Raw genomic sequence first — 13,808 nt, forward strand, 5'->3', positions numbered from 1 at the left:
TTGTAACGGAACTCGGCTTCCGTATCCGCAAGTGCGGAACTTCCGCAATTAATAACTCCGCATCCGCTTACGTTATTTCTTATGCGGAGTTATAACGGAGGTTAATTTATGTCTTTAACGCGAAGGGGGCGATAAGGTATCGCTTATGCGGGCCGCGCGGACGAGCTAGGTCAGCTAACTATCATTGTTATACATTATATTTGCATAATAAACTGTATCTCGTAATTATGTACCAATCTGTATTTTGAATTAACGTAGTTCTAGTTTTTATTTCTTTGAAAAATCGCTATTAATATTTTATTATTGACCTCCGCTTCCGCTTACCTCCGCTTCTGCAGAGGTGAAGCCCTTCGCCTCCGCATCCGCATCCGCTTCCGTTAAAATGGCCTCCGTTACAACCCTAATACAAACATGTCTGTGTATTTATAAGTCTGTAATTATAGCCTTATTAAGTATTTAGAGAGGTTTGTTATTCTCATTTATATTGAATCGACATATAGGACATAATAAAGCAAATATATATTTAATAGAATGCCAAAGCGAACGTTAGCTAAAGAATAGTTAACACGAAAATATAGACTTAAATCTAAGATTACAATCAAGTGATTTTGTCGCACGTGTGAAGACTTATTTTTACATATAAAAATTATGCAAGCTGAAAATAAATTAATGCATAAAAACTATTTAGGAATTTAGAAAGGTAACAGATCATTTTAAAAAGAAATAAATAAATACGTTAATTGCTATAGATGAGTTATACGAATTTATTCTTTATTCTATGACTTTTATAAAAAAAACCCTAAATGTTTTTTTGAGAAATTGAGATTGTCAATAATATCATTGTCAGGTTAAAATTTCCTTAAATTTTAAACCTGGTTATAAATTTAACAATTTGATTTTTCAAAGCGTGTCATGTATTTTGTATTTACGTTATCAGTATTTTAAGAAAAGCCGTGCTCTCCAAGGCGCCTACAATAAATACCATCACAACACCGAATACAAACTCCGCAAAGCACCAACACGCGCGGTGGTCAAACTGCCATTAAAAATATTTTCTAGAACATTCTGTCGAACACATGTTTCTGTCTCTGTCTAATCAAAGTGAGTGAAAGAGATAACAATACGTGATACCATTATCATTGCAGTGGAGTTTATGCCTGGTTTACACTTAGACAGTACAATAACTGGACTGGCATGCAACTGGCGGTGAGTCCTTATAATCTATACTTGACAAGGCTGAACCTGGCTTTATGGTTAAAAATTGGGTGATTCGCAAATTAGCTGCCATTAAAAAAACTGTTAATATAAAATATTGAGAATATGAGAATTTCAGTGTAATTAAATATTTATATAGAAAATTTATATTGCATTTGACAAGTGAGCTTTTAAAATCGTATAAAATAACATTTACATGGAATCCTTAGTAAAGTTTAATTTCTATAGATATGCATTTGATATAAAAATATTCACTTGCAAAGCTCTATATAAAATTAATTAAAAAATGAAATGTAATGATTTTATTCATGTAGAAATATTTTTCATGTATAAAGCGAGCCTGACCACCGGCTTCCAGAGCTAAATTTAAAATCCAATACATTTTCTGTGACAAAAATATCATTTTCTTAATTTTCAATACACCAGCTACCATATCCTTAGTTTACAAATAATTGATATTCAGAAAACACGATTTCTACAATCTAAAGCGGCAATTTGTTAATTTTATCGAATAAATAATCGACCAGTAAACAACACTTTTTAATTTTTTTTTAATTACACAGATATTTTAACGCTTTTTTGTTGACAATTAAAAAAAATTGTTTACCAGACTAAATAGTCCAGGAATTTTTTTGCCATTTTACGTTTGATTTATGACATTTTTTTTCTGATTCGATAACATTTGTAAATGCAGTTTTTAATGTGAACTACATAAATTGATTGTGTCAAAGAGCAACTACTGAAGCTATTCAAAACGAGTGGAAAAATGACTAATTTACATCATTACTTAAAATCAGTCTCATAAAAAAACAATCTATTTTCTATTACCAACATTTCCAAAATTCAGATGCTCTCAAAATATCTGATATAGGGGAAACAAAAAAAAAATAGTAGCATCCGACACTGTTCAAACCAAACTAATTTCAACTAAATATCAGCTTTTTTAATATTTAAAAACCCATATTGGCAGTACAAGTGATTGTGTAATCGATTCATAAAAGGCCGTGTCTTACATTCGTAAACTAACATTGACATCTTGAAGCATTCACTCTCGACTAAAGCGGCCATTGCGAGAGACCGGCGAGTACGACAAAAATAACAATTAAGATAAATAATACATAACTTCTATAACCATAGACGATATCTAGTTAATTATTTACTTTGTTGTTTATTGGATTATATCGTACAGTAGATTGCAGATTGTTATAGTAGTTATGTATAATCGCGCGGTGGGCGTGGCCTACACGTATGTGGGCGGGGGCGGGGGCGGGGGCTGCGCGGCGAGGGCGGCGGCGGGGGCTGGGGCGGGCGCGGGGGGCGGGGGCAGCACGCGCGCGCCCGGCACGTACTGACCGATAAACGATCCATCCTCAGTAAAACGACCTGCATATGCATACAAACATTATTTGTTATTCATGTATATTTTAGTCTTATAGAGTTCCGGAACAGGCTAGAAGACATCCTTTCTATAAATGTATCAAAAATGCACAATTTAACAATAAAAAATGATAAAATAAAAGTAAGGGTTGGGGTAAAAACATTCATGCAAAAAAAACTTAAAACGAAAAAAAAGAAACAATAATCATACCTCATGACAAAAATAAAACAAACTGTCTGCTCGTGCATAGACAAAAATCGAAGGAGGAATAGACCAGGACGGAAACAAGGACACGTCTAATCTATTTTAAAAAATATAAATGCAAACCAATAACATAACAAAGCTCGTGCGTATAAAATCTTAAAGTAGAAAAACATTCACTGCAACTCTCTCTTATGTTATTTATATATATTTTACAACCTAATTAGGCTTAACTTAACCTGTACTTAACATATTACCTACGAGAAGAGATTCGTGCAACATTTGCTTAGTCTGGAAGGTCTTTATAAATACTATTTTTAAAATAGCACAATAAAAACCACGAAAATACTTAAGTATACTAAACTTAAGGTAGAATTTGAACAACCAAATCGAATACTCCATAATCTATATTTGAGATTATTGATATTTGAGTTTAATACATAAAAGGTCAATTGGAATTTATATTTGAATCGTCCAATATTTTAGTCAAGTTTATTAGAGATTCAAAATGAGTTGTAATGCAAAGTCACAATAGAGAGATTTAAGACAAAAGCTGCCAACACGGTACATATAAGACAGGAAGTGGGGTAGTGGGGTAGTGGGGTAGTGGGGTAGTGGGGTAGTGGGGCAGTGGGGCAGCGGGGCAGTGGGTGGTGCATCAGACGAGCGTGGCGAAGGCCTGCGAGGCGGAGTCCGTGTGCGACTGCGGCGGGGGGCGGCGCTTGCGGCCGTACTGGCCAATGAACGAGCCGTCCTCGTTCATGCCCGCTGCAACCATGCATACACACAACGCACTAAACACATGCCTCAAATACAAACAAATACGCAAATTAATATCTGTAAATAGCAATAGATCCATTTTTAACTCGTTATTAGCAACAACAAAAATGCCAAAACTTATATAGATTGTTCATGGTTGTTATAAAATTAAATAAAAAAATTAAAAACAACACAACATCGTTGACGTTCTAACACCATAGATATCAAAAATATCAACTTTTCAGTAGAAACAAAATTGCATATGTTATAAAGACACTATACTAATACACAGTTTGTGTAATTAATTATTATTATATTTAATGTATACCTGTCAAATAGGCTGAAAGCTGAAACGATGCGTCTTCTCTAGCGAATGACGTTAAAATAGCCAAAAAATGTTTTGATGTTAGAATATCATTGACGACGTAACTCTTACAATCAGTAAAATTTAATTCTCTATAAAATCCTAGCTGTACGTGTCATGCAAATAAAATGCTTTAAATGGTATGAATAAACAAATATAATGTATTTACCGGTTTCGCCTTCGCCGTACTCCGCCATAGAGTCGGTGTCACTCTCGGGGCCGGGCTTGGTGCCGCTGCTCATAGAGTGCCGCGACTTGTTGTCCAGTCTGTGCCACGTAAATTCAATAAACAGAGGTTTTTAATAGATAAGGGAAAAATTCTAGGACATTTGATATGTGACATTATAACGACAATAATAGTGGGGGAAAAAATGGGGAAAGACAGACAAACATATATACAAGGGGTAAAAAAGCTGCCACAAGAAAGGGAATAATGAAGGTTGCGCCATTAACAGGGACACAGTCTATACTAATATTATAAAGAGGAAAGTTTTGCACTTTTGTATGTGTTGAAACATCTCAAAAACTACTGGGCCAATTTAAAATAATCTTTCACCATTAAAAAGTTACGTTATCGCTCAGTCAGAGGCAAAATTTTTCCTTTTTTTAAATTCCACGCGGATGATGTCACGAACAACTGCTAGCCCTTAAATAAAAAAACAGGAAGATCAAAAATATTGGCAACACTAAAACATGGCATAGACGTCCTGTATCTGACAGCTGTCAATGTCATTTAGACGTATTAGAATAGCGCGACATTTTGGCGTCAGTGGCTTGAGTGCTTAAGTTTAAGTACGTTATTATAATTATATTAATTGCTAAAAACATGTTTTGTAGTTTTTTCTGATGTAGGTGGGGGTGGGGGTGGGGGAGAAAGTAAGGGGGGTGTACTAACGGATGCGTGTACTCGTGGAAGCCGCCGTCGGGGTAGTCCCTGCGGCCGTGCGCCAGCTCGCGGTCGTGCACGTCGTACTTGCCGCCGCGGTTGCGCCGCACCACGCACACCAGCACCAGCACCAGCAGCAGGAAGGCCAGCGCCAGCATCACGCCGATGAACCAGCCCGCGGTCGCCATCTTGTCGTCGCGCATTATCATGGGGCCGTCTGCACAACACACATTATACGTACAGTAAACTTAGAGTGTCTATTTGTCATATTGAAAATAATATTTCATGAACATGATGTATTTGTTATAACCCTAGCTTTCGCCCGCGACTAAGTCCGCATGGAATAATAAAAAGTAAAAACGAGTAGTCTATGTGTTTTTCCAGACTATTCTCTACAATACCAAATTTCATCGAAATCTGTTAAGCCATTTAGGCTACAAACTCTAATAAACAACCATCCATCTAAACTTTCGTATTAGTATGATACTATCGGTTTTATTAAATTTTTGTCTGTCTGTGTATACTCAGTTAGACACGACTTCGACGGGTAGTTTATGCTTGCAGGAATATTATTTATTACTATTTTTGTTAAAACTTATTAATTCAGTCTATCTACTTATCACAAAAAAAGTTCTTCAACATCCAAGTACTTTAAACAAGGTAAGAAAAAACATTTTAAAAACTACATATATGAATACTCACCAGTAGTTGTATCAACATCCTTAACATCACTAGTACTGAAATACTCTCCGTCGTGTGCGGTCACCTTCACCTCGTACACTTGTCCTGGCTCCAGCCCCGTCACTATCACGTAATCGTCTTCCGTTATTTCGTTGGTCTTCATCCAGTCAGGGTGCCCCTTCAACTTGTACCACGCCACGAAGTGCGTACCAGGGTGACCATCTAGCGAAGGCAACCAGCGTACGAGGATATGTGCCGTCCCCTCCTTAGCCGGCACCGTCATAGTCTCAAACATGGGAATGTCCGGCTTAGCGTTAACCATGGCTTTAGTAGTCTGCTCCACGTAATACTTCTCCCCTTCACCGGCCTTTGTTTTTGCACGGATTTCGATCCTGTACTTGGTGTTAGGCTCCAGACCTGCCAACTTTGCTCGGTCGAATTTGGGATCGATTTCCTTTTTCCTCTCTTGTAATGGTCCTAAAGCGGTTCCTGTAACTTTTTGATAGTATATCTTGTAACCAGTCAAGACTCCGTTCTCTTCGATCGGTTTGTCCCACTTAAGCAGCATGGCCGATGATCCGATTGGGTATACTTCGAATGATTTTACGGTTCCTGGTTTCCCTTCAGGAGTGAGGAAACTTAAAACTTCACTTGGAGGTCCATTGAAGCGGCCGTTGTACACCAAGATTCGGGCATTGTTTTTCTTAAAGGGTCTGAACTTGGAGACGAGAGCACTTGAGGCGTCGGCTTTCACTAGGATCTCCTTGACCCTGTCTTCCTCGCCGTCGGTCCAGGTCTGGATCTTGTAGCCCTTGAAGTGTCCTCGCACAGATTCAGCGGGCACGGGATTCCAGCTGAGCAGGGCGGTAGTGCCGGTGGTCACTTGAACCAGGGTAAAGTTGGTGGGAGCCTGCAGCGGGGTGTCCTCTCCCGACCACCCAATAACTTCGACGGGAGCTACATTGGAAGTTCCCTTAGAGTTGACGGCGATGACCTTGATCCTGTACGGCTGGAAGGTGGGCGTGTTGGGCACAACGAGCTCGGTGTCCTGCCAGTCGGTGACCTGCTGGTCATTCCACGGCTGGCCGGTAATGTTGCGCCGCCATGACACCAGGTAATAGAACCCGGGGCCGTTGTGTTCGATTTGAGGCATTTTCTGAAAACACCAACAAATATTTTAGTACTCAGATGTAGATGTAATAGTTTTAGCTGCGATTGTCAAGTTATACTGACCGTCCAGGAGATGACCATGTTTGTGGGGTCGCGGCCCTTGCCCTCGACGTTGTCGGGGTTCTTGTAGGGCACGTCGGGCTGCGTGGTGCAGACGTCGGAGTGCGCGGAGGGCGTGGAGGGGCCGATCTTGTTCCAGGCGCTGACGCGGAAGGTGTAGTTGGCCCAGGGGCTGAGCTCGACGGTCCACGAGGTGTCGATGGCGGGCACGTTGTCGCTGGCCACGTCCCACGAGTCCGGCGTGAAGGTCGTGTTATACTGGATGGAGAAGCGCAAGATGGGGGCGCGATTGTCGCCCATCGAGTGCCATCGGAGGGTGGCCACTTTCTCGTGACATTCGACGCCGTCCAGTGCCGGAGGGTTAGGTTTATCTGTAAGAGATCGTGAGTTGCTTCAATTCGGATATGTATGAGGGAGGGGGGTCGTGGGTGGTAGTGGTGGTGTACTGACCCTGCACGGTGAGCGTGGCCTGCGCGCGCGCCTCGTCGACGGCGGTGCGCGCGATGCAGGTGTACTCGCCGGAGTCGAGCTCGCTGGTGTCGGAGATGAGCAGCGAGTGGTCGTTGGTGACGCGGAAGCGCGGCTGGGCCTCGAAGTCTATGGGCTGTCCGTCGTTGAGCCACACGATGTCGAGCCGCAGCGAGTCGTCGGCGTGCGCGTTGCAGCGGAATGTCGCCGACGAGCCCGCCGCTACCTCGTAGTTGTCCGGCTTGTCCGTTATCACCGTGCGTTCTGGAACACAATAAATACTGTGAAAACCCTGTCGCATGATACTATTTAATATCCTTAATGGCCTGTAGTGGTATACTAACTCTTAACAGTGAGCGAGCCGTAGGCAGATTTCTCCCCAAACTTGTTCTTTGCGTAACATTCGTATGTGCCTACATCGGTATAGGACACATCGCGGATCACCAGGTCGCCCTCCGCCGTTATGTTGTACCTGAACGATAAATAAATTTAAACATTTTAATATTATAAATCACGCTCAAATACTAAAGACAATCAACGGAGATGTACTGACTTTCCTCCGGTGACGTCGACGTCATCACGCATCCACTTGACGATGGGACGCGGTGCGCCGAACACGCGGCACTTGAGCACAGCCTCCGAGCCATCCACCTTAGTCAGGTTCTCTGGACCCTCCTTGATCTCAGGTGGGATTGCTGCAATACACGACTACATATCCAAAACTTGTTTACAAATAGTATAACCCTCTAACCATAGTGTCGATTCCGATGATTTCCTCTAAGTAGTTTTTTGTCTTAACCTTGTTAACTTGTCGCAAATGCGAAAAGAATTTTTAACAAAATTAATTATAAGCATCCAGGTGAGTAACCTCGTAACTCAATGAATGGTAGACGTAAGATGTACGTAAGTGCAAGTTCCGCTGCGAGCAGATTGCGCCGTGGGCGTGCAGAGATCTCCACACCTCATAAGGATGTGCCCGATACAATTGACGTATCCTACCGTCCCCAACTGTTACGTATTACAGGTTTAAATAGTTTCGAACTAAGTATTAGTCAAACCTAACAATTCGTACGTACACTATACCTACGAAAAATTCACATAAAGCATACTCTTGCGTCAAATATTATACTAAACGTAAAATATAATCCTAAACGAAAATTCGTGTGACATAATATTTACAGTGACATTATCTGTTTAACAGATAATCTGCGATATTTACCAGTGCAAGAGCACTCGATTGTTCGTAGGAATCGAACCGACACAAATCCGTCGCAGCGAGGGGATGTTGGGGCGAGAGCACAATGGCATTCAGGTATAGGTGGCGAGGTGTAGCGACGCGGTTCGTACTGCCTTTGTGCGTCGACCGAGAGCGTTTTAATCATGCATATGTAGGAAGGGGATTTTACTTCCTCATAAAGAATCGTAAAACACTACTGTACATCAAAATAAATGTGAATAAAACGCGTCAAACTTCAAATACATTTAAAAAAACTACTTTTATTTCTTTAGAAAAGCTAAATTTTAAGAAATTACATCAACGTAAGGTTTATTAGGTTGCATGATTTCACGTCGTGTTCCTTTTGTGATAAAAACTATTCACATATATTGCGGCTACCCTAACGTGAACCAACCCCTAGGAAAAAATGTTATCGTCTTGCATCCCCTCAGCTGGGGTAATATCAAGGGGTGTTGACCGGCGGAGCACGGGTCATTCCACTTCATAATACCAATTTTCATGAAAATTGTACCCCAAGCGTATCTGAAGAGGGAGGTTTTATCTTGTTCTAGTGTACTACAAATATTATGCCTACTTTGTAAATTTTCCCTATTTTACTTTTATCCCTCACCGAATTAAAATCGGTTTGAAAATATTTTGCAAAAAGGAAAAAGTTTCCGTGCACCTAACACATCGTTGTTAATTCAAACACCGTGTTAGGTAATTACTGGTAAACACTAGTATAGTATTGTATAATCTGTGAAATTTCTTTTTTATCTTCCCCTTTTGTGATATTTATTCCGACATTTTTATGATACTGGTATCAATTCGTAGCATTATTTTCAATGGCATATTGAAAGACGAAATACGTCCCCTTGAACATAAAAAACGAAACCATCTATCCAACCATTACCCGTAATCTTTGTATAGCAAAACTTTATACGTTAAAAAAGTAAAAAAAAATCTGCATTGCAACATATTGTATAGGATCGTAAACATTCATTCTTTTGTAAAGGCATCGGGTTTTTTTTTTTTAAATCAGTAAAGCAGATGGTAAATCAAGGTATAGCAAATTCAACTTTAAGCCAACGTCTTTAACGTTCAAATTTATTAGTTATACAAACTTTTGGTAAGATTAATTGTAACTGACAGTTATTGTTATAGTTTACCGTGCTAGTACTGGCTGTTACGATATATAAACCATTTTAGTTCAGTCCAGTAAGGATGTGGCCAATTAATTTTTATTTAGAACGATATTGTGCGTGTATATTCGTCGCGTGACATTTAGGGCTTCAAACAGTACATACTACCGAATTTCATAGAAACATCCTTGGAAATTGAGTCACACTTCCTTATAACAGTATAGAACCTATAGTTCTATACTAATATTATAAAGCATAAACGCACACTACTTTGTGGCGCAGGATGTCAGCAATCCCATCACATTTTTGTATAGTTCTTTCTTTAATAAAAAGCCATACATCTACGACACGCTTGAGACTACATATTTTTACGCTATTAAACAATTAATTGGAAAAATGTGGGAAAAAGACCATAAACTAAAACTGCCAACATTAAGGAAGCAAGGCATGATAACTGTTATTTTGACATTTGCAATTGAGAATTTGACAAATGTAAACAATTAAATAAGTTTTTATAATTTCATGCGGATGAAGCACATGAACATCTAGTTTAGATATACAAATGCAATTAACTTCTCCAATAAATAATTACTTTAAAAAAATCAGAGCTGCATACAAATTTATATGAATAGAAGTCATGTATGTGAATGACATTTTTAAAGTGAACTGAATGGTGTGAACATTTGCGCGTATCTTTTCACGGCTCTCGCTTGCTGAATGTTTTGTTGACATTACAAGAGCTCACGTAATTGCTAAGGAAGTGAACACGGTAGACACTTATTCACATAATTGGGACTGTGTGCATTTGAAACATAAAAAGTAACGACACAGTTGATTGCTGCGTCGAGATTTTCATTTCCTACGCTTTTTAAGGACATCAAATAAAATATGCTTTGAAAAATACAAGCAAAGAACATAAAACCGAAGTCAAGTCATAGTCCACCTGTGAGTGCGACCTAAGTTGTACTTAAACTTAAGTAAAGCATTATATAAATATAATATACTCACATTGTACATTAATATAGACATCTTTGTAGACGTAACCATTGGAGTTGGTCGCGTTACAACCGTAGTTCCCCGTGTCCTTCTTCACCAGGTCGGTGATGACGATGGAGTTGGCAGTAACTTGGCGACGTGTGTTGGGCTCTGCTTGCTCTATCGGCTTGCCGTTGTGCACCCACGAGATCTGGGGCTCGGGCGTGCCCCCCGCGCGGCAGTTGATCACCGCTGTCTCCCCTTCAGCCAGGTTCTGGAACTGCGGCTCCTCCGTGAAGAATGGTGCAGCTGGAAAGCAATGTAATAAGTTATCCTTACTTATTTATGTTTACACTAGCTTTCGCCCGCGACTCCGTCCATGAGAAATAAAAAAATAAAAGTGAGTGTTCTATGTTTCTTCCAGAGGATCGTATACATCTATGCCAAATTTCATCAAAATCCGTTCAGCCGTTTAGGCTACAAACTTTAACAAACATGGATGGATGCTTCCAGCCATCTAAACAGTCGCATTTACAATATCAGTAGATTGTAAGTGTGTTCGTTTGTAATTTAAAACGTAAAAGGTATTTTAAGAATAAGTAAATGCGTTTATTTGAGCATTTCCGAATGCGTGTATAGGATTTAAGCGTATGTTCGGTAGCGTGCGAACAATTAACAAATCGGGCACGTGACATTGGGTCGCGTGTCTGCCGCAATTACGAGTCGCACAGATATTACTTGAGCGCTGTGTTCATAACAAACCTCTTTGGTTAACTCAAATATGACACTGCAACATTTACTTCTGGTTGCAAAAACAAAACAAAGAAATAAAAATACACATAAAACTGAATCAGTTGAACGAAACAAAATGTAATACAAATCATTATTAACGGCCTGTCCTTCCACTGGCTGATAGAGGCTCAGATAGCTTAAAAGTGACGTTATTTTTAAGCTATATATATGAGACTCTATCAGCCAGTGGTGGGACAGGCCCTTAATCTCTTATCTATATTCATCTGTTCGCTAAATTTTCTTGCGAACGGGAATAAGGACGCGTCGCGTATCTCAGTAGGCACAAACGGGATATCTAAATTGCATGACGTTAACGTTATGCAACTACCACGTGTAACATGTTGCATAAAAACCACTCACTGTCTTAGTTACAGAACAGAAAACATTTGGAAAAACTTGCCAAAATGTCAAATGAAATATAAACGAGAATTTCATTGAAAGTACTAAATGCATTTGAGTTATCATAAATTTAAAAGCGGGGAAAGAGCCAAAAGAATACAGCTCTTGAATTATAATCGTTGGAGGGTTGGGTTGGTGGAATGTAGCCAAACATCCCCTGACAATTAATAACAGCTTGGAGTACTACAGCAATTCCTGTTGACCCACTGGGCTCTCTTAAACCATTTACGAGTAATGCTTAATGTATTTTGCAATTCAAAAGTGATACAGTTTTCCACGAACAGACTATAAAACTATTTTAATTAAAATTACAGAGTTTTATTCTAAAGAAACATGTTACATAAACAGAAATATCTTATTTTCTTAGTATCACAGTGATTTACCCAACTAAAATACATGACCTGCAGATCAGCTCACGGTTCTCAAGAGTTAAGCATATTTGTGAACCGGCTTACAAATCCGCTTATTGTCTGGATAGTGGGATAATTTACGTGAATTGCTAATCACCAGGCAGTTCACAGCTCGGCTTTTAGTACATAGCGATGAGCTGCAGCTGCTAATTTAGTTTTTGAGCCGCAGCTCAACAGTTCAGGGTGTTGTGAACTGATCTATTGAATCTGTTAAGAGTTGTTCACACGTCACGGTTTCCAAAATACACAGTGTACGGACATCATTGTAGCTACGAATACCGCACATGTGTATGTAAATGTATGAATTATACGGTTGTCGTGTGACGTCCCGAGGGGCCTAATTACCGGAGTCTATATGGCGCTACACACGACCGCCGCCTCCGTGACGTGACCCGGAAAAGTAAGGACGTGGATATAATTCCTAATTTATAATACGTATGTAGTCATCGCCTAATAATATCTTAGTAAGGGCCTGTTCTACCAAATTTTAAATTATCTGATAATAATCCAATGTGTACAATATATGATAGAAAAATCGGATTTTTTAAGCTATCCGAGCCACTATCAGTCAGTAGTGGGACAGGCCCTAAGTTTGTTTTTAATCCCTTTTCAGATCAAATTATTATTTTGTATAGTAAAAAATGTTTAATGGCTTCAAATTCAAATTTCATTGAAACCTTATAAACGTACTTACTCATTATTTATTTCATACCACATTGGTCAATAACATTACCCACAACAGAACCCCAAATACAGTCGGGGACTTATATTTCCTACCCACTTCTATTAAAACATTATTTGACACTTATGCAATAATCTAATACGCTATCATACCAACATATATTATAGCTCTAATAATGACAATTTGTTCTACGATATTCGATTAGTTGGTTGTAAAAATTCTTTGTATGAACAGATGACGTGTGCCATTAGCCGAAACAGTCTGCGTGGTTCGCAGTGAGCGCACTTCCTCGACAATTGAATTACGACCGCATACCACAATGCACCCCACCCTTACGACGCACGGACAAATGTACGTCCATATGCTATACGTTCCAACCAGTGTAGTAGCCAGCATGGCTCCTGTACTGTTAATCGATACGAAATTGAAGACCTTTTACATAGAATAACGACTAGAAATAGACAAGTCACATGAAGTGTGGATTATTATCTTACTAATATTATAAATGCGAAAGTTTAGATGGATGGATGTTTGTACGAGTTTGCCTAAACTAAACTGCTGAACGGATCTCGATGAAAATTTGCATAGATGTAGAGGATATTCTGGAAGAACACATAGGCTACTTACTTTTGTTTTTTTTTAATACCACGCGGACGGAGTCACGGGCGTAAGCTAGTTAACAATAATTCTAAGAACATAACAACTACATAATGTCATTCACTAAATCGGTGATCCTATTCTATCCGATCTATCTATCGAAAATGAACGTTGTAGGTAAACGAAATTCTACTGATATAAAAGCTTCATCTGATATACGAGACACGCTAAGCGTTTGTATGATAATGGATGTTTGTTCCCGTACTCCGCTATCTCGCTTAATGGCGTCTCTGAGATTCTTGCACATGGCGAAGATGTGCCGGAGTAAGCGAGCGTTCGCACGGACGCGAAAACGCTAGGCGGTAACTATGTGTCAAAATAGAACGTATGGGATTGTATGAAGCTGTTCATAC

The 13,808-nt window shown here is 39.5% G+C and overlaps 1 protein-coding gene across 1 annotated transcript in view; it reads right to left on the reverse strand.

The window, feature by feature from the left end:
• Nucleotides 1-2,492: 2,492 nt before the first annotated feature.
• Nucleotides 2,493-13,808, reverse strand: part of LOC106099274 (neuroglian) — a 28,974-nt gene continuing 17,658 nt past the window's right edge. The window contains exons 6-15 of the mRNA XM_013277766.1: nucleotides 10,549-10,824; nucleotides 7,736-7,877; nucleotides 7,527-7,654; nucleotides 7,165-7,446; nucleotides 6,718-7,085; nucleotides 5,506-6,640; nucleotides 4,813-5,020; nucleotides 4,087-4,184; nucleotides 2,804-3,562; nucleotides 2,493-2,598 (exon numbers count right to left, since the gene is read on the reverse strand). Of these exons, the coding sequence (XP_013133220.1) occupies nucleotides 3,453-3,562; nucleotides 4,087-4,184; nucleotides 4,813-5,020; nucleotides 5,506-6,640; nucleotides 6,718-7,085; nucleotides 7,165-7,446; nucleotides 7,527-7,654; nucleotides 7,736-7,877; nucleotides 10,549-10,824 (2,747 nt within the window). The 3' untranslated portion in view covers nucleotides 2,493-2,598; nucleotides 2,804-3,452. The remainder of the gene's footprint in view (nucleotides 2,599-2,803; nucleotides 3,563-4,086; nucleotides 4,185-4,812; nucleotides 5,021-5,505; nucleotides 6,641-6,717; nucleotides 7,086-7,164; nucleotides 7,447-7,526; nucleotides 7,655-7,735; nucleotides 7,878-10,548; nucleotides 10,825-13,808) is intronic.

Source organism: Papilio polytes, unplaced genomic scaffold (genome assembly GCF_000836215.1).
Source record: "Papilio polytes unplaced genomic scaffold, Ppol_1.0 DF824135.1, whole genome shotgun sequence".
Classification (NCBI taxonomy): domain Eukaryota; kingdom Metazoa; phylum Arthropoda; class Insecta; order Lepidoptera; family Papilionidae; genus Papilio; species Papilio polytes.